The sequence below is a fragment of the Microcebus murinus genome, chromosome 12 (assembly GCF_040939455.1).
Source record: "Microcebus murinus isolate Inina chromosome 12, M.murinus_Inina_mat1.0, whole genome shotgun sequence".
NCBI classification, from domain to species: domain Eukaryota; kingdom Metazoa; phylum Chordata; class Mammalia; order Primates; family Cheirogaleidae; genus Microcebus; species Microcebus murinus.
Genome location: NC_134115.1, coordinates 45,953,755 through 45,980,279, shown reverse-complemented (window position 1 = coordinate 45,980,279; position 26,525 = coordinate 45,953,755). Strand labels below are relative to the sequence as shown.

Here is a 26,525-nt window from a genome sequence, read left to right as displayed (position 1 = left end):
ATAAAATACCAAAGATTAATTCAAAAGAACTATCTAAGAACTTTATGGCAAGAATAATCATCATCATCATTTCTGAAGAAGATAAAAGAAGATCTAAATAAATGCTAATATATTATAAAGATGTCAGTTCTCCCCAAATTAAACTCTAAATGCAGTTCAATCCTAATTGAAATCCCAAAAAAGATATTTCATGGGACTTCATAACTTGATTTGTAAATTTATGTAAAATAAGCAAGAAGAACAAAGATACTTTTGATTATAAAAAAGAACCAAAAACATATGCCCACCAGAGGTCAAGAGATATCACAAAGCATCTGGTTTTAGATGTTCTGGGAGGAAGACAGAGAGGCTGGATCGGAGGCAGTTGGGCTATCTTCGAGGGGTTCACTGGAGCACTACTACCCTGGACGAATCCATGATTTGCTCTTGGGGAAACACAGTGTGTGAGGCAAGAGAGGGGCCTCCTGCAGCATTGGCCTCACCTGTCGGAAGGAGCAGGCCCTCATTCCCGCAGCAGCGAAAGCACACATTCATGCATGAGCATCACATCACAAGTGCCCTGGCGCACCTACAGAGCGAGCATGGCGGCTGACCCAAAGTAAGCCCTCAACGCAGGTGAGCTCAGCTTGCCAGATCCTGAGGAAATCCACACCATTGCGTGAACCCTGAGGATAGGCCATTAGGGAAGTGTTCCTGGAGAAAGTGAGTTTTGGGAGCAGGTTCTCGAAGGAGATGAGGGGTGTGAGCAAGCAAAGGAACTGGCTGGCTCAGGGAGACCCAAAGCTACGTATTGTTGGCCCAACCGAAATGGAGGCCCCTTTGAAATGAGCAAACACGTGGATCTTTGCCCACGGAACTAACATTCTAGCAGTTTCTCCTGTTGAGGGCTGCTAGCGACGTGGGAGCGAGTGTGTGTATATGTGCAAGTGTGTGTGTGATTGCAGTATAGGAAGCTAGGGACCTAAGAAATGGCAAAGAAACAAAAACAAAAGAGTGGAACGTTTTGAGTACCTACTCTGTGCCATGCACCTGGCAGTGATCTTGTGTAACTCTCTCAACAATGGCTATGGGAATTCATATGCATGTTTTACCTCTGAGGAACTGAGGTTCAGAGAGGTGGTGTGATTTGCTCATAGTCACCAGCTCCCAACTCTGAACTGACTTCAGAGCCTGAACTTCTTCCACTCACCCAGGACTCTGGAAAAGAATAGAATCCAATCTACTGGCTGTGGTTCAATAAGATGACAGTTGTAAGAATCCCTGGACAGGAGAGGGCGGGCTATTAATGCCTGTCATAGAGCAAACACAGGACAAGCTAAATAGCGCCCCTCTTTAGGGAATAGTAAAGCGTTATTCCATATTTGAACGTCAAAGATGTTCAAATTGGATCTCTCTTTGTGTTGTACGCATTATAAATAAATATCATTTGGGGCTTAAGGGAATGTGAATGGTCTTACTGAAATAAATGCTTTTGAGTATGCAGTTTTCTCTCTCTTTCTCCCTCCCCCCTCTCTCTCTCTCTCTCTCTCTCTCTCTCTCTCTCTCTCTCTCTCTCTCTCTCTCTCTCTCTCGCTTTCTCCCTCCCCCCCCCTCTCTCTTTCTCAAAAAGATACGCTTTGAAGTAAAGGCCACAAAAGCATGCGGCCAAAAAATTGATTTTGATGGCATTTGAGCTTAAACACAGCATGAAGAAGGAAAAAGACAATGAAGCATCCATAAAGTTACAGCTTCATCTTTCTTCTCTGGAACTTATCACATGCTCAAAAGGGAGCCCCTTCAGAAGTGAGGACTCAAAAGTTCCCAGAGATAAAAAGCGGCTGTCACAGACATGATTACTTGGGGTACCAAAGGATGAGGGCAATCACTGAAGGTGAAAAAGCAATTTCATTTTGCCAAAGGCTGCCCACTCAAAATGCATATTGATAAATGCGTTATCACCTGTGATACAAGAGCATTCAAAGGTATTTTCTCCCAAACAAAAGGCATTTAAGCTGAACTCACCTCTGATTGTTTAATAAAGAGTAGGGCCTTACTTACTGGAATGAGGTTGAATGACTTGCATTCAGTAATGCGATGGTTTCCTCTGATGCCAGCGAAAGCTCTTCCCAGGTGGCTCTTCCATCTGGGATTGGCACCCGTGCTCTGCACTCGCCGTGCCGATCATATTGTAAACACAAATCCTCAAGTGGCTGTCGGGACCCATGTCTCTCCTTACCTCTCGTTATCAGATCCACCAAATCTAGCCTCTTCGCCTCAGCCATTGAAAGGAATTTCCTCACCCATACCAAACTGTCCTTTACAGGTTGTCTTGGGGCTCAAATGAGACTATATTACACACATATGCAAGCACACACATGTTTGTAAAGAGGCAGCTTTGTTGCTTATATTAAGCTTATAGGTCTATATCAGACTGGTTTGTTATTTTGCGTGTGTGTATGTGTTCATATATTCACTCATTCATTCACAAAACATATCCTATTCATTGCAAGCTGACATAACTGATAATCCCCTTGGGAACATTTTCCTTCACAAGCCCCCACCGTAGACAGGTCTCTGGGGGAACATTAGCCAGTGCTTGTCCTAAACTGGTTAACGTCCTGAAAACCAGCTTAAATGTTGTTATTGAACCTGACCTTTAAGAGACACGCAGTTGCAGTAACCTATGCAGCTACTGCCCTCTTAAACTTCCCAGGTGGCAGCACTTAAGCCCAAAAGCCAATAGTGAATGTATAACAGCTTTGCTTTAACTCTAAGGCCCTTAGCCCAGAACAACTATCATTGGCGGGAGTCAAATTCCATGGTGAATTGATCACATTTTAGAAAACTATAATGAAAATTCTTCTCTGTCATTTCTGGAAAAACTTTTTCCAGATATTCATCTTTTTGTCCATACACTACACTTCCATAAATGATACACTAGGTCATGAAAAGTTTCCTTTCTGGAAAAAGTTACAAATTCTTTTCTTGACCCCATCAATGCCAGCCAGGTTTAGAGCAGGAAGAGCGGAAACTAGGAGCTCAAAGGTAACATCACACAGTGGGCGCATTTACATAATCTCTCCCTCCCCTGTTTGGTGGCCTCTTGCCATCAGAGTCTGGGGAGGAATGACATAACTAGATGTTGAGCAGACATACCGTGGAGCCAGCCACCTTGGCTTGAACCCCAACTCTGCCACCTCCTAGCTGCGCGACCTTGAGCAAGTTATTTAACTTCTCTGCAACTCAGCTTCCTCTTTTGTAAACAAGGAAAAATAATAATATCTGTCTCTTAGGGCTGTTAAATGGATTCAGTGGAGTGCTATTCACAAAGCACACAGAACAGTGCCTGCCACATCATTAGTTCTAGGTAGCTATCTGCCAAATATATTACTTTTTTTTTTTCTTGCAACCATCAAATTTTTAGACAGCAGTTTGGTGCTTCAGTAATAAGTCATTGAATTATCTTTTCTATATTTTTCTTTTAAAAGAAGCCTATTTACCACTTGCCATATCTTTAGGTCCTGGTATACCTATCTCTAAGGTAACACGAGAACTGATTTTCTATCAAAACTGACTTCTAGTAGAACAAAAGTTATTCTGAAACTGTATAATTACAGTTTCAGTATTTGCAAAGTTCTCCTGTCCTTTGTACAATGAGAAGGCAATCATGTGACATGATACTTAACTGATTTCCTTCCAAAAAGGCCAGATTTCATCTGGATCCATCACTGTTAAACACAAATGAAAAACAAAAAAAAAATTTCATCTTGGATGAAAGATGTTGAGCAGACTAAAAGAAATTCTCTTTCAAATACAATAAAAACTGGAAAAGCAATTAATTTTTTAATTCTGCTGAAACATCCTTAGGCCACTATGTGAAAGCTTGTGGGTAAGAAGACAATGGTGTGCCCTCCCTCCTCCAATGTCATCAGATCTCTGGTTCACTGGAAGACATTTGCTATTTAATCTAAGGTACATAATTGACTATTTGTTAAACAAAGCTTAATCTTCTACCCTTTCTTTGTGTCCTGGATTTTAAACCCATTTATATAGTCCCACTTATACAGCATAATACCCAAATAAGAATAATGGTAAATGGAATTAACACTTAGAGGAAATTTAGAGGATTGTGTGAACCTTCTTTCTACTTTAAATTCATTCCTGTAAGCTCTTCATAATTTGGGTGCTTATTTCTATTTTCTGTTGGCTCTAAGGATTGTCCAAGTATTCAGTAAAATGACATCCTGGACAATACTGCAGTGTAGAATATATAATTATAAGGATAATGTTTACTTTCATTTACTTCCATGTCCGTGGCATTAATTGTCTATCTTCCAGTCTTTTCTCCCTTCATTTCATGCTGCTCTCAAATTCTCTTACCTTCTCATACTTCTCTCTCATCCCTTGCCTTTTTTTCCCTTGAATGGCTGAAGTGGGCTGCCTTTGCTGTTTCTCATTTTATTGGTTTTCCTCTCTTCCGTTGGATATTTTCCTTGAATGCTTTTCTGATATTGTTTGATGCTTCATGCACCAGAGAGCAGAAACCCATCTGTGCTGACCCCAAAGCTGGATATAATTTAGAGAATTTAGATTCTCCCTGCCTAGCTGAAACCACTGAATCCAGTCATCCCCCAAGATGGGATCCAAAAGTATACACAAGCGTTCTCTAGCCAGCATGCAGCATCCATTCTGTACACCAGAATTTTCCATCTCCATTTGTACCATATTGCTGCCATTTTCTCTTCTGTGTGCTGAGGACTCTCCTGATGACTATTTTGCATGATGTAAATCCTCCTACTTTAAAGAAGCGATGCAGGGATTCCAAGAGTCAAAACCACATGTATTTTCCCTTCTCAGGCGTCCTCCCTATGGAGATACTGAAGACAAAATAGTTGAACCTGTGGCATGAGATGGAAAGAATCACAGGCATCAGTGCCAAAGGCAACAAGGCTCAGGAAGACTAACAGAGATTTCATTCCACTCAGCAGCATTTGTTGAACACCTACAGAGTGCCAGGAGCTCTACTGGGTGCTGGAATTCACAAAATGAGTACAATGAGTTCTTGCCCTATAGCGTGGAAAGCAAATAGGTTAAGGTACATTTGATGAGCACAACAAGAGAAGTGTATACTTGCAACAGACACACAGGAGGAAAGGGACTTATGTTAGGGATGGGAGCATTCCAGAATGCTGCCTGGAGGAGACAACCTCAACTGGGATCTAAAGGATTAAGCAAATTAGGAGAAGTAGTAAAATTCCAACACAAAAAGACAGTAGGTGCAAGATTAGAGGTGTTGTATTTTCATTTTGTATTTTGAAAAGATTACCCTGATAACAATGTGAAAGATAGGTAAATGGTGCTGGGAATAGACAGGTGGTAAGAAAGATAGGGAAAGAAGTGTTCAATCAAGACTATTGCAAAAGCCTAGGCAAGGCCTTGGACTAAGGCAAAGGTGATAGGAATGGAATAGGAAAGATAAAATTGAGGCTATTTAGCGGTGGAATTAGTTGGGCTTTGTGACTGGTTTGGACTGTGAGTGTGGCTTATAGATGCATCAGCATCACCTAACCCCCCACCTACCCCCACCTCCAACCCCATGGATCTTAGTCACATGTAATATAACCAAGCTCATGTTTCTAGAAAGAAAACAATGGGCCTATCTGTACACACCACCCCATAAATCCTTAAAAAAAAAAAAAAGGAATAAAATGGAATGTTTTGCCACTTTTACAACTCAGTAATAAATATGTTTGTCACACCCCCCCCCCCCCCATTTGATAGGATTTGGTCAGAAAGTACCTTTTGCTTCATTTTGTAAACACGATCTTTCAGTTTATAGAAATGCAAAAGTGTACCTAAGATGTTAGAAGATGTCATTAATGAAAATGTTATCTTCCTACCCTCCATACCCACCCACCCCCAAAATTTATTAAGAATATGTTTTAGAAAGTTGCTATTAGAAGAGCTCAAACAGATCATCTGAAATAATTCCAAATGTTCCATGGATGGTTTCAGATAGTCTATGTCTCTTGCTATTCAAACTATATTTTTTCACTGTCTTTAATAATATTATTTTCTCCCTTTAAACTCCAGCTGAAAAAGAAGAGACCAGAATGTTGAATAGTCAGCTCGAATTGTGAATTGATACATGTGAAGGCAATAATAGTAACAGTACAAATAACTAACATTTATTGAATACTCACTAAGAGCCAGGCATGTGCTAAGCATTTTACATAGATTAACTCAGTTACTTTCCACGTAAATCTTACAAGATAGGAACTTTTATTATAACCATTTTACAGATAAGGGCACTTAAGTTTACAGTAGTTAAATAATTTTCCCCAGGAATACAAGGACAATAATTGATGAAGCCAGGTTCAAATCCAGGATTGTTGGTTCCCAGAACCCACCCTATTAACCGCTAGACAATTGCCACTTTCCTGAACAGCCAAAACTAAGATCTTTAAATTTATCTCTCTCCCTGAGTTGCACATTCTTTAAATAACGCCACCAGTCTCGATGTACCTAATGTCAGATTATAGAAAAGAATATGACATTCATAGACTTTCATTGGCATAAGATAATCGGTCATTATTTTTGTCATTTTTTTTTTCCTTTTACCAGTTTCTTCTTCAATATAAACTTGTGAAAGCAATGTTAGGAACAAGGTTCTAATCCTGGGTGGTCACTTACTATGACTTATTAGTCTGGACAACTGATCATTTGCTGGGATTTGGCCCAATCATATAATGATGGTTTGTATATTAATATATAATAAAAGCACTTCTAATGGTCCAGGCATGGCACAAAGCCCCTTACAACAACATAAAGGGAGCTGCTTGTTAGTCCCATTGTATAGACACTGAAACTAAAGCTTTGAAGGGCTATCTTGCTACAAAGTCACACAGCTAAAAAGAGCAAAGTCAGGATTAGAACCCACATCTGTTGACTCCAAAACTTATGCTATGTTACAAGATCTCCTTGTTCTACATTTTAGTGATAAGGTCTCCTGATACCAGATATACTCTGATTCTCTGAAGATCAGAAGAGTGCTATCCATGGGAGCTTCCTGATGATTTTGAAGGAAAACCAACTGATGCATTAAAGTCACAGTGATACCTACCATATATTTAGTGAATATTATGTGTCGCTGATGTGTTAAGTAACTGTAATTCTCACCACAATCCTATAAGACAACTATTATTGTTTCCATCTCCATAAGTATGAGAACTAAGTCTCAAAGAAGTTAGGTAACTTGCCCAAGGTCTCATGGCTAGTAAGTGGTAGACCTAGTTATCAAGTCATAATCTACAGGGATCCAAAATATATGTAGAGCTTTCACACTATATGTTTGTTTCCTTGACTTTGGGAAAAAGGAAAAAACACTTTAACAAAGTATTATACAACTAAAAGGATGTCCACAAAAGGCAGGAAATCTTTTTAACTAGTCTGTTTTGGTTTGATTCTCTTATCTGGGTTGATCATTGTTTTTCTTTAAAAATCCTTTCCAGAAACCTGCTTATTCTTTGCTGTACTCTCCCCCTCCCAACCCCCTTCCAAAGGAAAGCAGCAGAACGGCACATCCGGGTCCCATTTTTCTTGCTTGATCATCCAGAGCATGTAAAATAAGGTGAAATATGGCCTGAGTCAGCGCCTCACAGGACAGAAATCAGTAACCGCTGATATTGCTAAGCAACACCACAGAGGAGCAAGGCTGCAAATTAGGTGACAAATTTATAAGAAGTTGGAAAATCTGGGGACTCGCTTGGGCATTTCATTATGAACCATCTGGATGATCCACAGTAATGACCACACATTATTGTTCACTGTTCGAGGATGATAATTCCCACATAATTATATTAGCATCTCCCTCTGTGATCCTAACCTACCTTCCAGAACCTTCCACTGTATTTCCTATAATCCAGATGTGGCCCTGCAAGATAATTGGGAACAGTGACACCTAACAGGCCACTTCCATTCCTCCCCAAAATAAAATTGAAAACAAACAAACAAACAAACAAATCACTGTCTTGGCTTGTGTGGTGGCAGAGCTATCTGGGCAGGAATATGCATAAAGGAGGGAATTAGTCATGGGATCGTCACAACTTAGTGGTACAGGCTCCACCGTGATGCTCCCAGAGGAGCCAGAGGTGCTGAAATACAACCTGATTCCAAGCCAGAGAGGAGCAGACTCTGCTACCTCCACCAGGTGAGAGATGTAAGCTGGAGGGAGACAAGGAAGTGAGCAAGAGTCCTTGACCTTCTGCAGAAGAGTTGCCTGGCGAGGACCTCTTCACTTCCAACAGTCTGGCTGATCTCACTCATTCATTCATTCAACTAATATCTATAAGAAAATTGGACTAAGCAGCCTGATTTTAAACCAAGGGTTACAAATTGACAAACCACACATATTCCAGTATTTTTTTTAATTTAGAATTAGTTGACCACCTTTCAAAATCAAGTGATTTTACATAAAAACCTGGATATCTGGCTTCCATAATAATCAGATGATGTCAACATTTTACCCACCTGCATTTCCCTACGGAGGCCACAGCTGGAGCTGAGTGCCTGCTGCCACTTTTCAGGCATGCACTATCTAGTTTTCCACAATCCCCACCATGCCCTGTTGTTTTATTCAGCCCACTTCCTGCCTCTCCATGCCTGGCCCCTGTGGTTCATTGGCACCTTGTCAGGATGCCTGCCGTGCTCCAGGCACTGGGTCACATGCTGGGGATCTTTCTGACTCCCGATTTGGCCACAGATGTGACATTGGTATTTTGGGGGGCTGGTGCCTCTGAATGTTACAGCCCCGGGACATCAACAAGGAAGTACATGAGGAGAGTGAGGAGGCAGACATGGCAGCAGGAACAAGACCTGTGTCTGCATGTGCAGGAAACTTGAAAAGGCAGAATGAGGATTTCATGAGGGGGCTAGATTCAGAGGGCGTGAAAACCAGGTGGTCTCTCTCTAAGAGGTAGCTGTGTGTGTGTGTGTGTGTGTGTGTGTGTGTGTTAGTGTATTCACAAAACCTACTTGACACTCAGTAGCTAATGGAAAATTACCATCTTACTCCATTTTGTGCTGCTATAACAACACCTGAGACTGGGTAATTTATAAAGAGCAGAAATTTATTTCTCACAGTTCTAGAGGCTGGGAAGTCCAAGATCAAGGCACAGGGAGGTTCGTGTCTGGTGAGGGCCTAGTCTCTGCTTCCTGGCTGGCGCTTTGACTGCCCCATCCTCCAGAGAAGAGGAATGTTGTGTCCTCACTTGGCAGACGAGCAGGAGAGAGATCACCCACTCTTGCAACTCTTTTTACAGCAGCATTCATCTATTCAGGAAGGCTTCCCAAAAAAGCCAAACACCTCCCAGTACTGTTGCATTGGGGATTAAGTTTCCAACACATAAATTGGGGGGGGGGGGGAGGACACATTCAAACCCTAGTAATTACTCCCAAGTTCAGCCATTTACTTTTATTTGCAAAGTTCCTGCCTTGCTTCCAAAAGCCTAAGTGAGAAGTTTTGATCTCATAAAACAAAAGGAATTACTCATTAACATAGATCTGGAAGATTGAGTTGTGAAAAAAACTCCACAGGGCAAAATTATCTCTGTTAACACCTCATGTATGACATATATGTGTACCACATGTTGAGTACAACTGTCCCCAGGCAAACCTATACACATTTCAGAGCCTCTTAGGGAAGTTTAACACATGAACATCCATCTTCCACAGAATGGAATGTTAAGCAGAACTTCTGGAATGCGTCAGTACTTTGAAAGCTTTTTTGAGTGAGATTTAGAATTTGAAAGTTAAAATATGCCTTTCATTCTGACTTGACTAAGAAGTGAGAATTTGTTGTTTCCTCATTTAACCTCCTTTTCTTAAGGTTTTTTTAAGTTAAAAAAAAAATACTTGCACTGGGATGTACATTTGCTATAAAAGAATAATGACCAAAGAAAGCCTTTTCATGGAAAGCCATTAATTTTGGTAGCCTATATATCCTTTTTTGAGGTGAAATTAAACAAAAAGTTTAATATCAGGCTGTATTAGAAGACATCTTTTAACTCGAAATTCATGGGGTTTTTTTGTTTGTTTGTTTTGTTTTTATTTCGGCATATTATGGGGGTACAGATTTTAAGGTTTCAATAAATGCCCATTTCCCCCCCTCCCCCCAAAAGTCTGAGTCTCCATCATGACCATCCCCCAGATGGTGCACATCTCACTCACATGGGGTTTTTTTTTTTTGATGAAATTTTTTCATGCATAAAGACAGGAGAAAAAGATAGTGACGTTATGTTATCCCAGATATCCTACACAACACTTAAAAATTGTATAGATCTACAAAAATAAGTGCTATGTTTGTAGGGATTATGGTAGGAAATTACAAATACTCAAGCCTCATACTACCTGTTTATAAAACTTCACCACACTTTTACCCTATAATAAAAATAAATTCACAGATTTATTTTTTTACGTTTTTTTTAAACCATCACCTTCAGGATAAATTGTTAATATCACAAAACATGGTTCTGGAAGTTAGCCAAGGAAGGGTTTGCCAGACTGAAAGTTTTTCTTTTGACAGTTTTCCTTGTATTGAAGATAAGAAGAAGTGTAGGGGGTTTTGTTGACTTGCACATGTCAAGTATAGATTGATGCCCACCTACAGAGATAATTAGAGTTTGAATAGGATTTGACTACCTTGTACTGGGCTGAGTTAGATGTTCAGGATGGACCTTTGGCAGATGATCAAGAGAGATATCAATGAAAGATGTTTGTACCACCCCATTGCAAAGTGCTTTATAGACATGTCTCATCTGATCCTCCAAAAAACCCTCCTGAGAATAAGTGTTAATTGCTCTTGTCCCTATTTTACAGAAGAAGAGACTGAGGTTCAAAAAGGGCCACAGAACTCATGCATAAACAGTTACAGCCAAGCTTTGAATTAGCCGTCTGCTCTGTTTCACTCAGAAGCACTCTTAACCTGGACGGTGATACTGTGTCCACAGTCAAAAAGCCTCAGACATCAGCAGTGGCTTTCCTGATTTCAGCAAGTTAGGGGAAGTTCAATAAACCAATGCATCCTGAACCTCACCATCCTTTGGGAACTGTGCATTTGTATGCTTTATTTAAGAAATGTGAGGAGAGCACGTGATACGAGAAGAGCACAGTTTTAGGTTCTATTGGGAGAGATCTAAAGAGAAATAGGATCTCTGCCCCCAACAGATAGACAACCTAGTTGGAGAGACAGGCTCATATGCAAAAAATTAGAAGGAAAAGTGTCTAGGTTTCAAGCTGGAATGCTGGCAGTCAAATAAATGAAGTGTCTACTTTTTACATCTGACTCCCTTGGTTGTGGTCGATGTTTTGATTCCCCATATATCTGACAGCAGAAAAGTAACATTGATGAAGGGGTCTTTTTAAAATACTGGACTGGACATTACAGAATATCTCTTGTTGTTGCACGACTAATGCCTATTTAAAAGCTCTGTAAGTAGTGTTGAACTTGTTTTAACAAACCTGTAGAAAATACCAAGTTCTCTAAATGCCTGCTTCATGTCCCATGGGTTGTCCTTCATTCTTCTTTGTGGCATTTCCCTTTATTGATTGCTTAGTGTGTGTCATTATCTCGTTACCCCTTCACCACCACCTTATGGGTACAATTATCATCCCTCTTTACAGCTGAAGCTCAGAGAGGTGAAGCAACTTGCTCAAAGTCACACAGCTGTTAGGTGGCAGATCTCGGATCCAAATTTACACCCCTGACTGCAATGCCCATATTCTTAACTTCCGTGCACTACTGAAAATAATTCTTTCATGGGTGTGATACAATCCAGTATTCGTACACACTCCCTTGACAGGTATTAGACAACTTTACCAAGAAACTACTGTTTGTATTGTACTGTTTGTAAAGCCTTAATTTTCAGATCTTCACAAACAAGTCAAACCAATGCCAAAAAAAATGCTAGCTCTTTGATCGAAAAAAAATAAATACGTTTATCGTTTTTCCCATCAGCTAACACTTAAATGTTTGTTCTCATTGATTTCTCTACCTCTGTTTTTCATTCTAATATAATGAACTCCGCATAGATGTTTTTACTGACTTTCTGTTTTATATGTCAGAATTTTGAGGTCTCAAATGTGTGAAGTCATTTTCCTGCTGCTCCCACCTCAGGGATTCGTGGGGAAAAGGTTGAGTATACCAAAGGCCTCAAAAGTGAAGCTGAGAAAGGCAATATTGGAAAGAGAAATCTGTGTCCTTATGTACTTCTCAAGAAAGGAGATTGGGAGCTCAAAAATACTAGTTCTTATTCATAGATTCTTTGAGTCTGAAGACAAGACCCTCACTTTGATTGTGTCAATCATGAAGTATGGAGAAGAATGCAGAGGTACCTTCAAGCCAGGGAGTGAGATTTGTGGCAGGACTGGGAGGAAGTGGGCAGAGGAACAATGAAAGGTACAATCTCCCTGGAGACCCAGGAGCTTGGACACCTGTGGCCACAGCTGTCCAGATGGCCTGAAAGCACACATGGTTCCCTGGATGGGCAGTATTCACGATCAGATTACAGGCTCATATCAAACACCAACCACTGGGTTCTGGAATTTTCTCTCAGGCTGTGTGGACTTCTTAGAGAAATGTTAGAGAGAAGAGGCAACAGGTGGTACCCAGAATGATATTCACAGGTGACACATCACTCCTCCGATCCTGGCTGCCTCTCGCTCAGTTGATACAGTGAACACTGCTAGATTGTGTTACCCGATAGGCTCTTGAATTCTCTTACTTCCTCCCTCCCATCCCCCAAAAAGTAATCTCGGATTAGCCCCAGTTTGAATCCTAATCCAGTTATCTTAAAGGTGCTTTGATGATTAATTATGGGGAGGGTGCTGATTGGAAGCCTTGTTCCCGTGCAGGTGAGTTTTCCCCGTGCCTCCCAGGTCCTCTCAGCCAGATGAGGTCTAGGCAGGCTGTCAACACACAGTGGCTGACACCACTTTCCATGAGGCGTCAGGGGCTGCAGGAGCCCAGCCAGGTGCATGATGAGCTCTGGCCTACGTGTGCATGTCGTGTTTGTCCTAGTAGCATGTCATTCCTCTTACTGCACCCCGTGAGGCCCTGGTTTGGAGAGGAGGACTGCCTGGCTCCTGGAGCTGCTGCTGAGCTCACCATCTCTCCAGCCCATGCAGTCAGTGTTAGACTGTGTTCTAACAGGCCGGTTCCCTTCTCCACTCTTTTTCTGTCTTTTCTTTTTTTTTTTTTTTTTTTTTTTTTTTTTTTTTTTTTTGAGACAGAGTCTCACTTTGTTGCCCAGGCTAGAGTGAGTGCCATGGCGTCAGCCTAGCTCACAGCAACCTCAAACTCCTGGCTCAAGCAATCCTCCTGCCTCAGCCTCCCAAGTAGCTGGGACTACAGGCATGCGCCACCATGCCCGGCTAATTTTTTGTATATATATTAGTTGGCCAATTAATTTCTTTCTATTTATAGTAGAGACGGGGTCTCGCTCTTGCTCAGGCTGGTTTCGAACTCCTGACCTCGAGCAATCCACCCGCCTCGGCCTCCCAGAGAGCTAGGATTACAGGCGTGAGCCACCGCGCCCGGCCCCTGTCTTTTCTTAAGTAAGCTGCAAACATGGATCCTCTGGCTTGGGCAGATACTGTTTCTTCCATGCCTTCCTTTCTGTGCTTTGAGTTGCCACATCACCTGTTGTCATTCAGCTTTCCCTTCTCTTCCACCATCATCAGCCTCATTTTTGGTATCTTCTGTCCAGTTCTTGTCCCTCTGTCCTACTCATCATCCAAGAAAACAGCTAAGAAAGGATCTAGACGTTGCCACAGTGGCAAGAATGTGTGACAGTTCCAATTCCAACTGTGTAAAAATAAAGTGATAATTAAACAATATGATTGTATTTATTTATTTATACCTGGTTCCACAAGAGAGGGAAGGTTAGGAATAATATCATCTGCCTCCAGCAGATGTTTGCCAGTTGGGATTGATGCATGAACCCAGGCGTGTGCATACAAAGAGGTTTGCATCTATTAAGGCAATCCATACAAACGCAGTGGTGCTCTTCACTGTGTACAGTATGGTCTACATCCAACATTGCAAACACGAAGCCACCCACACTCTGTTTCCTGAGCCAATGATGGAGAATGCCAGCTGCTTACTCCACTCCTTACCTAGGGAAGGACGAAAGGTCACAAATCAATTAGTTAGCTGAAATGATTTATCAACTTACTGCAAGACTACAGACACACACACACACACAAACATGTATATCACGTGGGAAGCCACTATGAACACGTGTTTGATGCTTATGAGAAGGCATTGAGACCATTTAAGAACTCCAAACTTGTGCAATGTCAAATATGTAATAGACTATTGTTCTTAAAATTCTAGGAAAAATATATTCCACCGATGGCAATCTCTAAGAGTCATAAAAAAATTTTTCTTGTTATTTACACAGCATTCAATTTCTTATTAACTCACCTGCGTCTTTGGCAGTGTATCCAACAAAATCCAGAATAGGAAGGGTTTTTTTTTGCAGAAACATACAGATGAGTTGATTTTTCTCCCCAAGACATAATTTTGTATTAAAACAGCTGTAGGTAAAAACTTAGGCACATGGAAAAATACATAGGGAACGTCTAATACAAATGTAAAATATGAGACTATGTATTATTGCATATTAAGCTAGATCCTTCATCTTGCACACAAAACCCATTAATTATAGGTTGATTCATGTGCGATTCCCAGCGGCTGCCCAGGTTAATGGGCCGTGGACACATTCGGCAGAATCACAGGAATATCTCTTGAGTCTAATTAATTTCTTGAGGTTTATTGGGAGAGTGTTGTTATGACCAGGAAAAATATTTTTAACCTGTTCAAAACATTGCTTAAAACAATCCGGAATTTTTAGATGAACAAAAATAAAAGTTTCTACTTTAAACCAAAAATAAGAAAATTCCCACCAGCTCCCGTTCTGCTAGTGGTTTCCATTACAGAGGAGTCTTCTGGGCTGTGCAGGAGCTGCTGGTCTTCTCTCCTCCTCCGACTGTTTACACAGCAGCAGGTGAAGCTGTGGCTACTCTGTCACCTGTCTGAGCCAGGTGGTCTTCCCTGGGCACATGCCTCCCCCTCCTTCCCAGAGCACTCTGCACCGTCAACAGCTCTCTCCAGCAGGCTGCCCAGTGGCATTCGGTGTCTTCTGTCTAAAGTACGAGTTGAAAAGTGAAAGTGAAGTTTAGAACCTGGCTTTTTCATTTCGGGTTTTCCCAAGTAGCCTTCCTTATTTTCTAGGAAGTGGTTCTGTTGGAGAAAAGCTGTGGAATGAACTTCTGGAACTGGTGTTCCATCACAAAAAATCACAGCATCTGCAAGCTTCAGCGGGCCTGGACACCTGCCTTGTTCAGTCTCTTTCTCTTGGAGTGTCACTCTATAAAAATTATAGCATTAGTCTAGGCCTGGGGTGAAGTTATCTTTGCCAGGTATTCTGTTTCGTCGGATGTTAAAATAACCGTGTCCTATTCTGCAATGCAGGGCACATCCTACCCCCAGTAGAATAATATATTTTAAGTGATTTCTGAAAATGGGCTGTGAGAGCTGTCTGCCACATGGGCCATGTTTGCACATCTCCATAGAGTTAACGATTGCGGAATTTGACAGTGTAACTCTGAATCTGATTAATTAAAAATGTGTAAAAACAAAGTTCTTGCATTATAGCTCGTTCCTTATCTTTGTGTCTTTTACTGTGATGTTGTAGAACTTGGATCATATGGAAAACTAAAATATTATGACACAATGACTGAAGAAGGTAAGAATGATTTTAGAATTGTATGCATTGGCTTTTTTCTTTTTTCATTTATAGTGTCTGTTGCTTGCCCATTTTTTTGAATTTTTTTCCTCTTTGCATGACTTCAGTGACATTGTGTGATTTTTTTTTTATTCTTTTTGCATTTTTGTCTAGTTTTTGCCATTGTGTTTATTTGGAATTGGAGACGTGCAATACCACGGGTAATCATGTTATGCCATTCAAACAATCCAAACCATCTTAATTTTGTAACATACTCAGAGAAATGGTGTCAGTAATATAAACACAAGTAAACACCCACTGTGTCAGCATTATTCCTCCACATGCTCACCACAGCCACAGAAAAATCCATCCAACACTCTTCTAACGTGTCCTTCATTTCAGAAGGAGATGTAAGTTCTGGTGATTTTCTGATGCAAAGGCATGAGAGAACTGAAGTAATTCCTATTCCCAAACGAGCTAGAGTCCTGACTCTCGTGCAAAGGGCTGTAGGTTCATGGCCTCAGCCACAAAGTCCCCATTGAATCAGACAAGAGCATTATTACTCTGAGAGGCCAGGGCCACCATTCCAGCCATGGAATTTGTCTATATCGGGGTTCCCGCTCTATGAGGTTGAGCATGTCATTTTAACCATTTTCCCTGAGCAGAGATTTAGTTAAAATGTATTTATTAATGACTTCCAGGCACTATCCCAGAACACAGCCTTGTCCCAGGCAGAATCTCTTTTCTGATTTAGGTTTGCCATGGAACAGCAATTTGAAAATTTAGAATTCTTGTAAAGGGAGCTAGCCCATTGCCTTATCTCTTATTTCACCCCACACACACCTCCACCTTTTTGAATAAAATATGTTATTTGTAAGTTATAAAAAACATTTACACTGATACTGACAAGAAATCAAAAGAGGTCCCCTATAGGGGAATCAGCTAATTTATCTTTCAACATGAGAGAGAAACTCCCAAATGTGTTGCATATCTTGCTTTTAGCTTCCAGTATTTCTGAGTTGCCTTAGCTTGCCAAAGACCTCCTAGTTGCTTTGCATGCACGCAGTGGAACATCTAACAGCCCTGGGTAAGAGGAAACCCCTTCTCAGCCCCTCCCCACTTGGCTTCTGCACAACACCTGGGCCCTTCTCTATTGCCAGCCCTGTGCTTTAAATTAACCACTCTGATGTTTCCTGAGGCAGCAGGCCACTAGTATTATAGGATCTCAGGTTGGGCCTACCAACAACCCACAACCCTTGGCCATGAGAGGCCAAGAGTAGAAAGCTACACGTAGGAATAAGTGTCCTACCACCAAAAGGATAGAAACAGCAATCTGTACCTTCAAGGAAAGCTCGTGTCCCCACTATTATTTTATTCATGGCCTGGGCGGTGGGTTTGTTAGCTTCTGCCTGACCTGTCACGACCCTTCACTTTATCTCTTTTCTGCATCCTGTCCCTTGCCTCCACCTCCAACTTCCCACTGCTGGTGCGCCTCTGTCTCCCTGCCACCTCACTTGTCCCCGTTCTCCCTTCCTCTCTTGTTCCCCCCCCCCTTTTCACAGCTATGTGAGCAAATGCCGCCCAAGCACCCCCTTTCTTTCTTCCCTATACCAGACAATTCGAGATCACAAGATGCAAAATTCTACTTCCAATCTGATGATATCACTTGTTAACACCTGGGCTTTTGGAGCAGGAAAACAAAGTCAAAATAAGGTCTGGAATTGAGAACTATGGCCAGACTGTGTGTTTGTGACCCTCATGGGTCACCTCTGACATTCTTTATCCCTCTCTTGACTTTCCCATCCCCTCATACATATCCCTTTGTGTCCCATTCTTAGCTGAAAATTATCCCCATTACAGCAACAGCTAATAGTAGCTAAGGCAGCATTTTTAAAGGGTCTTCTATGAAATACTCGTTACATATGATGTCACTAGGAAATTTCCAACAACCAGGAGAAGAGAAAAAAAAAACAAGATTGATTTCATAGGGAAATAAGTGGGAGACCTTCTGCATTAAGGTAAATAGATTTCTTTACCACATGCTACCATACACTGCAGCACATAGTAAGTTGTTAGCACACAGCGTCTCCCAGACCTTCTTATATGGAACCTCTTGTGGAAATGTTGGCTAAGGTTAAATTTTCATCTGGAATAGGAAGCTCTGAAAGATTAAAAAGTCTTCTAAACACATAGAGATGCCTCTCAGGTACTAAGTGAAAGGACATTTTTTGGAGCAGAGCCTCCCCATCCAGACACCTCAAATCACATCCTGCGGCAGCTGCCTCCATTGTGACAAGTTAGATCTGGCTTAAACCTGATCCTGAGATTCCATCTAAAAGACTCAAAGCCACCTCAATATCTTCAGACCCGGTGGCAGTCATGCATGATCTCTTCAAATTCGCAAGGGCCTCTCCCCTCCCATTGGGAAATAATAATAATAACTGTGATTTATATCACTTCCATGTTGTACAATTTAACGAAGTGCAATAAAGACTAAGATGTTTGGGGCAATCACTGTGGGCTAGCTAGCCTTTGGGAAATACCCCCGTCCCTTTAAGCACTCTCACAATTTTAGAATTGTGACTAGCCCTTGAGCGGGGCTTTATTGTGACTTCCCATGTGGCAAGTCACTATTTATAACTGTTTCCAAAAAGAATTCTATGGATGTTGTGTGAGGTCAGCTACTTGCAATGAAGCCAGGGTTTTGTTTTTTCCCCCATACATAGATCAAATGGAAAGCTGCATTATATATGCCACCCCATATCCAAAGAGGAATTGAGTGATGATTTCTAAATATAGACAACTATCCTGCACATATTTAGTTCATTATTTTTAAGCACCTACTGTATGCAAGTTATTCTGCTAGGTGCTTTGGGGAAATCAGATTAAATGGTAGGCAGTTTGCCCCCGAGGAGCTTACAGAGCAGGGGGAGATAGAACACGCAGCAATCACTGAGGCACCAGGAAGAAAGTGGTAAGTACCGTAGGTGGTTCAGAGATGGTGGCCGACTATAGGGGAAGAAAAATTGCTTACAGTCAGGGGATGGGGAGTTGGAGGAGAAGGCAATCTTTGAACTGGGCTATAAAGAATCGGTAATTATGGGGTAAATCGGGGAAGGAAGTCGACAGGGACCAACCTACTAGGCTAAGAAAGGGATGAAAGGAAGGGTGCACACCAACATTTACTGGGTGCCTCCTCCCTGCTGGCTGCAGTGCCGTGGGCTTTGTGTATCCTACATGATCTAACCCTCAGCATGATCACACAAGGTGGATTTTATCGAAGATGAGAAAACCAAGGCTCAGAGAAGTATTTTATTAGATTAGGCAACTAAAAGAAGCAAAGTCATTCGCTCTGGGACTCAGAGGTGCTCTGCTGTGACACGGGCCCTGAACTCAGGACTGCGTCGCACCTGAGTCCCACCCTGTGCAAGGTGCATAGAGGAACGGGCAAGTTTGAATTGGATGCAGTGTAGGGAGTGGGAAGAAAGGCTGGATAGAGACCACTGACTAAGAACAAGGACATCATGGTGTCGGTGACAATGAGCTATTGAAGAAAACATTTACCCTACTTGAACACTTTCCCATAAAAAGTTTGTTTTAATAAAAACAATATACTTACTCTCAGACACTGGACAAAATCATGATGTTTGAAAAGATCATCCTCGTCCAGAGTCCTTTCCCTCCCTCCTTCCCTCCTTCCCTCTCTCAGGGGCCCTAGAACCTGCCCTAGAGCAGCTCCCTGAACCACACCCAACCTCCTCTGCCACCCCAAGCCAATCAAAATTTTATCCATTCATTCATTTATTATCCCATTCACTCATCAACATCCAGCAGGTACCAGGCGCTAGACTAGGCCCATGGAGATTAAAGACAGTCCTCCTAAAGGACTGGTGACCCCGTGGGAGACACAGGCAGAGAGATACATGGTGAGATAGGCAGACCCTATGTGCTGGGGGAGCCCAGCAGATGGCATCTGCTTCACCTTGGGAAATGAGGGCAGGCAGAATCCATAAATCTTACTAATAACTGAGCACCTGCTCTGTATGAGACATGTTGCTAGACCTGATAGATCGGTGAGCTTCACTCCTCCAGGGACTACATTTGCTTCTATAAGACAGTTCTGGGGACACAAGTGAATAACTAGAGGTGGTCTTTCAGTGACCTCACCCCCTCCCCATGCAAGGCTATCCCCTTACCTCTTCATGCAGTGATATTGCACATTCTTGGAAGAGCAATCTCCAACTCCTACTTAAAGTTAATAACCCATAGTTTATTTCTCATCTGCAGATACCCAAATTTCATACCATTCTCACTCTGGAAAATTCTCAATAAAGTGAATTTGGCTTCCTTCCTAAAATTACTCTAAATGAAAATATCGAAAGTTGATTCAAAAGACAACAAATTTGTGTGATGGAACAAATGAATTAAAAGGAGAAGAGGCCTTTCTACCAATGGCAGTATATAGAACTAGTAATTTTTGCTCTTTGGAGATAAACATTTCAAAGAGACATGTCAGTAGGTAGGCAGGTAGACAGACATTCCTGAATAACATCTTGCAAAGACGTGTTGTATGGTGAGAGCTACCCACATCATGTTGTCCTAAACTCACTGCCACTTAACTAAAGCCATTTCCAAAAAAATTCACCATCATTGAAAAGGTCAATCTTTGTTCATTTGTATAAGGAAAAAGGTAGAAAAGGTTGTGATATCAAGGGCAAAAATTACAAAGACATTTTTCCTTAATTAAATTAAGCCTACTGTTTCATGGCAACCAACAGCCTCTTTAGCAAGCTGAAAAACTAATAATGTCTTACATGAATCATGGGATCTTAAATTAGTTATGTGGCTCAGTTTTGAAAACCCACATTATTTCAAAGAAACAAAAGCATCTTAAGGTCACATAGTCTAGCCAGTCATTTGATGTTCTTAGTTGCAGTGAAATAGTCCAGTTCTTTTTCAAAGAGAAATTGAATTTTGGAATTCCACTCAGCAGTGATTTATCCACTAAGATGTACTCACTAAAAAGTCCTGTAGAGCCCAGATACCTCAGTCAGTAGAGCATCAGACTTTTAAAATAAGTCCTTGATGTAATGCCCTTTATAGGACATTTTAATCCTTACTTGATTAGATGAGACTGTGTTATATACACAAATATATCAATCTGGGTAGGTTCAACGATATGTAGCAGAAAATCCATATTATCAGTGTCTTAAGATGGAAGTTTATTTTTCTCTCAAGTAGAACAAGTCCAGATGCAGACAATACATGGAAGATCTGGCAACTCCACAATAACAAGACCCACGCACCTTCCAACTTTCTGTTTTACCACCTTAGGGTGTGATTTTCAACCTCAAGGACACCTCATGGTCCACGATGGCTGCTGCTGGCACTCCAGCCATCACATCTGTATTCTAGAAAGGAGAAGGTGTCAAAGCGATTTTCCCTAGATATTTTATCTTCTTTTTAAGAATCCTCTTTGGCGACCCTCTCAATAAAATTAGCTAAAAAGTTGGTCACATGACTACACCTAGTTTCAAAAAATGTGGTTGGTTAAGCTGGGTGAATTTCTGCCCCCAATAATATAGGTATTATGTTATTGAGGAATGAAAACAAAATAGATATTGGATAGGCAGGTTGCATTCTCTCCACAACAGGAAAATCGCATTTTCATGTAGCTGTATGTTGAGGAGGAAGTCTGAGAATAGAGCAAGCTATGGGAGGAAGCTGGAGAGCTTGTGTTAAATTTGAGCTGCTCATGAGACATCCAAAGGGAGGTGTGGAGAAAGTGGTAGGTGTGGGAGTCTGGAGCTTGGGACAAAGGTCAGGAGGGGCAGCAGATGTAAATTTGGGAGTCACAGAGTGTAGGTGCTACTTAAAGCTAGAGAGCTGGATGATGATACCTGGCAATTGATTGAGCTCTGAAGACGCCACAGTTTAAAGCCTAGGAAGAAGGGGAGGCCCAGGAGAGGAGCTGGGTGGGAAGACAGCCAGGAGACAAGGGTGGCCCAGAAGCCAAGTGAAGAACACGTTCCAAAGGCGGGCAGAGAACAGATGAAAGCATCATTGAATTGACCAATGGGATCAAAGAATTGTTGTAGTGGAAAGAGAAAAAAGAGTGATGGACAAGAAAGCGAGATGCTTCAAACGGAGATTTTGGAAGCGATGCAGTTATTGCTAGTGGTGATGTCTGGGGACTGAGCGCAGGGGTGGGTGGATGAGGTGCTGGAGGAAGGGAGCTGGGAGTGAGCAGATAAAGGCAAGGAGGAGCCAGGTGTTGCAGGGCTCACCTGCGTAAAGTCACCCCAGATGGCACAGATGGTGACAGAAGCAATGGTGGAGCTAGTGTCTACAAACTTGAGGAATGAAGGGAGGGGCACTAGGAAGTCAGTTGGGGCAGAGGTGGTGGAAGTATTGGCTCTTGCCTCCCGAGAGTCAGTGGTCTAGAAGTAGTGGGTGGAGGGGAATGAGTGTGGGACATTTGGAGGGACAAGCGGCTGCCACTTTCAAGGACTACAGGGGAAAAGGGGCCTTCAGGAAACAGCTGAGTTTGGGTTGGAACAAGAGAGTATTCAGACGAAAGGTTAAGGATCTAGGAGATTTACCGATGGCAGGGGTTGGAGATTAAGTCGGGTCAGGGATGTTCAGAGCCATATGAGATAAAGGTCGGGATGGTTGGTAACCTAGAAGCTCTGCTGAAGTGAGCAAGATGGAGCATACGGTTAGGGAACAACCTAGCAATGTTTTACAAGTTCTTACTAGAGCTTCTTTCTTTGAATTGGTCCCGTGGGCAGTTTGCAGTGGTAAAATAGAGTCTGTCTCAGCAGGAGAGGGGAGCTTTGGAGACCCTCTTAAGTTAGCTAGGGGTGGCATCGTGGTTGGGGACGCAGATTGGCCTTCCTGAGTTCAGGGAGGGAGTTCAGCCCAGCATAGGAAGACCTTTCCACAGACACGTCCAGAGACGGAATGGCTCACCTCGGAGGGCGCGGGTCCCCTTCCCTGGAGAAGCCAGGCAAGCCTCCATCAGGAGAGTGTTCAGATAACGGACCCTTTGATGCTACTTCCAGTCCCATGCCCAAGATTCTGTCCTGCGCCTTTTACTAAGTGTAATGGCAAACACTGGTTTGCAGTCTATTTAAACCCTCTGAAAAAAAAAATTTTTTTTTTGAGACAGAGTCTCGCTCTATTGCCTGGGCTAGAGTGCCATGGTGTGAGCCTAGCTCACAGAAACCTCAAACTCCTGGGCTCAAGCGATCCTCCTGCCTCAGCCTCCCGGCTAGCCTCTGCCTCCCAGAGTGCCAGGATTACAGGCGTGAGCCACCGCACCCAGCCAAACCCTCTGATAATTTGACCTTGCATTTTGGTTAAGCTATCACCAAGACTGTGGTAGGTAGGTTCCTAGACCATAGCATTGAAAATAAAAAGCCTGTATATCATTTGATCCAGTCTATAACCAAACTCTGTATTAATGTGGTTAAATATAGCACATAATACATTACATAGTTCCTGTGGAATAGACCTTTAAAAGAATGAAAAAAATCATATTCCCTTTTAGATACAAATCCAAACTTTTACCACAGTAGATATTTTAAATCATAAATTAATGTTAGCTATTTTTTATTATAAAAATATTACATGCACACAGAGGTAAAAAGCAAACACTATATAAGGCAAGAAAAAACAATCAGAGCGAGTTTCTCTTATACCACAAATTCCATTCATTCCCTAGAGGTAACCACTTTTATTAGTTTTTTTAATATATTCTTTTTTCCTCCATGTATTATTCTAACTTGGCTTTTGTTATTAATTCTACCTTGTAGATCTTTCCATAACAGCACATTGAGATTTCTTTTTAACAGCTGCACAGTATTTCACTGCGTAGTTGTTCCATGGTGGGTTCAATCAATCCCCTGTTGATGAACAGTCAGTATGTTTTCATTTTTTATTTATTTAGTTACTAAAACAGTGCTACATGGACATCCTCTTTGCCCTTATAGTAAACTCTACTAAGCAGAAGGTATACACATATAAAATAAATTCCTGAAAATAGAAATACCAAATCAAAGAGTATACACATTTCAGATTTCGAAAACAATTGCCAAATTACCCTGGGAAGTGATTGCATCAATTTATGCTTCCACTAACAGTGAATGAGAGAGCCTCAAACAACAAACTTAAATGTCCTTTGAAGAGGGATTCAAATTGACTTCATTACAAAGCAGATAAGCCTTTGTGATTTAACTACCTTCTAATTTACTTGTTTCAGAAACCTGAATTTTTACCAAAGTTCAGCTAAAGCCAGGGTGCAGTTATAATGGAAGTATTTGTCCTCTCTAAATTAAATGGCAAGGCTGTTCTCCTGCACAGAATATCCAATTTCGTCCCCAGCATGTGCCCTTCTTACCTCAAGACCATTGATATTCCTGCAGAAAGTCTGAGAAGCACACTGCTAGTTGACTTTCTACCTTTCAATTTCCAAAGCAGGGAGCCCCAATTGTGCACAGACACCATTTCCGATATCGTGTTATGTTTCATTCATTCCAAGTTTATGGTTTAACTCATTCAGTCCAACCTTCCATAACCAGAGGATTTTTCTGGGCACTTGAACAGATGCTCTCTGAAAGGCTGGACTTTATCCAAAAGATAAATGTATTAAATTCACCAGTTATTAACACATTACTGCTTCAGAGATGTATTCTTACAAGCATCTCCCTGGGGCTGGATCTTAGGAAGACAGCAGCCTAGTCAGCGTGCATAACCAGACTAACCAACTAGTGACTGGCATCGGCTCTGTCACAAAGACTAAACCAGCTGTGTGGGTAAAGCCACCGTCTTCCTGAAAACCAGGACCAAGGAATTCTTCTCATTAGAATACATCCCAGTTTTTTCAAACTTCATTGCATCTTATTTTCGTGATCTAAACTGTCAGCAGTAAAAGCAGAAAGATTGGACTTGGCAAGTAAAGGCAGATTTTGCCACATTGCATATGTAGAAGGTGTTAAATGGCAGCAGAAGGCAAATTGTGGATGCTTCTTTTTGTCTGTTTCTGACATCCCTTGAGATGGAAATGCTAAGTTGCCTTCATCAGTCAAACTTGAACACTGCTATTATAAATTAATAATATAATTCCCCCACACTCGTGAAGCTTTCTCTTAAAAAAAAAAAAAAAGTGGGAGTCTGTTATACCAGGAGGCTGGCATGTTCAATTAGTCATGTTAAGTTTCTCTTTTGATTAAATCTGAAATGAGCCGAATCATCTCACTTTAGTCAGGGGCCTCCAAGACTTAGTTAAGGACTCTCAACATGTGTTGGCTCTTCTGTTGCAAACCCACATTTCAAATGAAATGTACAGGTACCTGTTTACAATTTGACGTTGAGGATTTTAAAAAAAAAATGGAAACTAGGAACTCGAATTGAGTGACAATTCATGGACACATGAAATCTAGGTGACAGGAGATGAGATATATATACACGAAATAGTGGCTGCTACAGAAAAAATGTTAGCCAAATCTAACATCTTTCACTTTAAATCAAGATAAATAATTGAGTAATATATAGGCTTTTCAAAAGAAAGAACTATTTTGTTAGATTCTGGTTTTTTGTATGTAGGTCATAATCTTTCAACACTTATTTATTGAGCACCTACTGTTTTCAAGGTGCTGTGAACAAATCAAAACTCTCCCCAAATGAATAGATTAATGTCACAACCCATTTGCAGAAAGATACCCCCAAGATATGGGCTTCACCAAACTGACTCTGAAGAGAACTTTTTATCCCCATTAGGAAGTAGTTGGGTTAAATGTTGGCACGTCTTGGGACATGAGGCCTGCCTTTTTAGTAGAGTGATTCTTTATTCATTTATCTCTTAGATATCCACAGGGTTCAGGGCATGGGAACAAAAGGAAGATATTTAAAGCTTCTATCTGGCAGGCCCTACCTGGCTCAGAACTCCAAATCTGAGAACCAGACAAACCTCTTTGAGAATATCTTTGTGTGAGCTATTTGTATCTGAGTCTATAAGATAGAAACGTTCAGAAAATTAAGTTCCTAAAACAACAAAGCAGGTGACCTAAAATGATAAAGAACTTCAGCTCTCAGGCAGCGTCAGCCTCAGCCAAGGTCAGGAAGTTGGCCCTCTTCCTGAAACATCGTATTCTGCAGTCTGATACCTGCTGCGAGGTTTTCAGTTTGTTAAAATACCAATTTTGTCTGAACTTGATTAGATTAACCTTTAAAAAAAAAAAAGTGGCAAAATAGATAAGATAAACATTAACTATTTAATACAAACGCCATTAGACCTTAGAAACTTGGCCGTAGCGTTAACTAAGCAGAGAGTCCGGCGAGTTGCCCACAACGTGCGTCTGGCCTTTGCCTCTCTCTCTACAGGGTGTGTGTAGAGAAACCTTCAGGTCGGGTCTTGAGTTAGGAGTTGATGAACGAGGAGCAGCTTCACAAAGAAGGAGGAGCCAGGGCCCGCTCTCTCGGGCCTGCTCTCTGCAATGCTCACCCAACTCCTTTCAAAAAGACATCTTTCCACACGCACTTTGTTGGCCCCGAGAATGTGAGAAGGGGGACAACTGACATGTCCCTGTGCCTTCCACCTCCGGAGTACAAACATCTAGTGTACCCCATGTTCTCCTGTCTACCCCAAGAACGTTCCTAGGGTCCCATGGGCAGACCCTTAGCCCCCACACTGGGGCCATGGGCTTGGGAGTTCCTAAAGGGACTTACTTTGAGTCATTAGCCAACAGCAAGCATATTAAA

The 26,525-nt window shown here is 41.6% G+C and overlaps 1 protein-coding gene across 1 annotated transcript in view; it reads left to right on the top strand.

Moving 5' to 3' along the window:
• Positions 1-26,525, top strand: part of SLC24A2 (solute carrier family 24 member 2) — a 239,776-nt gene that overhangs the window by 162,088 nt on the left and 51,163 nt on the right. The window contains exon 5 of the mRNA XM_012769764.3: positions 15,735-15,785. Within this exon, the coding sequence (XP_012625218.2) occupies positions 15,735-15,785 (51 nt within the window). The remainder of the gene's footprint in view (positions 1-15,734; positions 15,786-26,525) is intronic.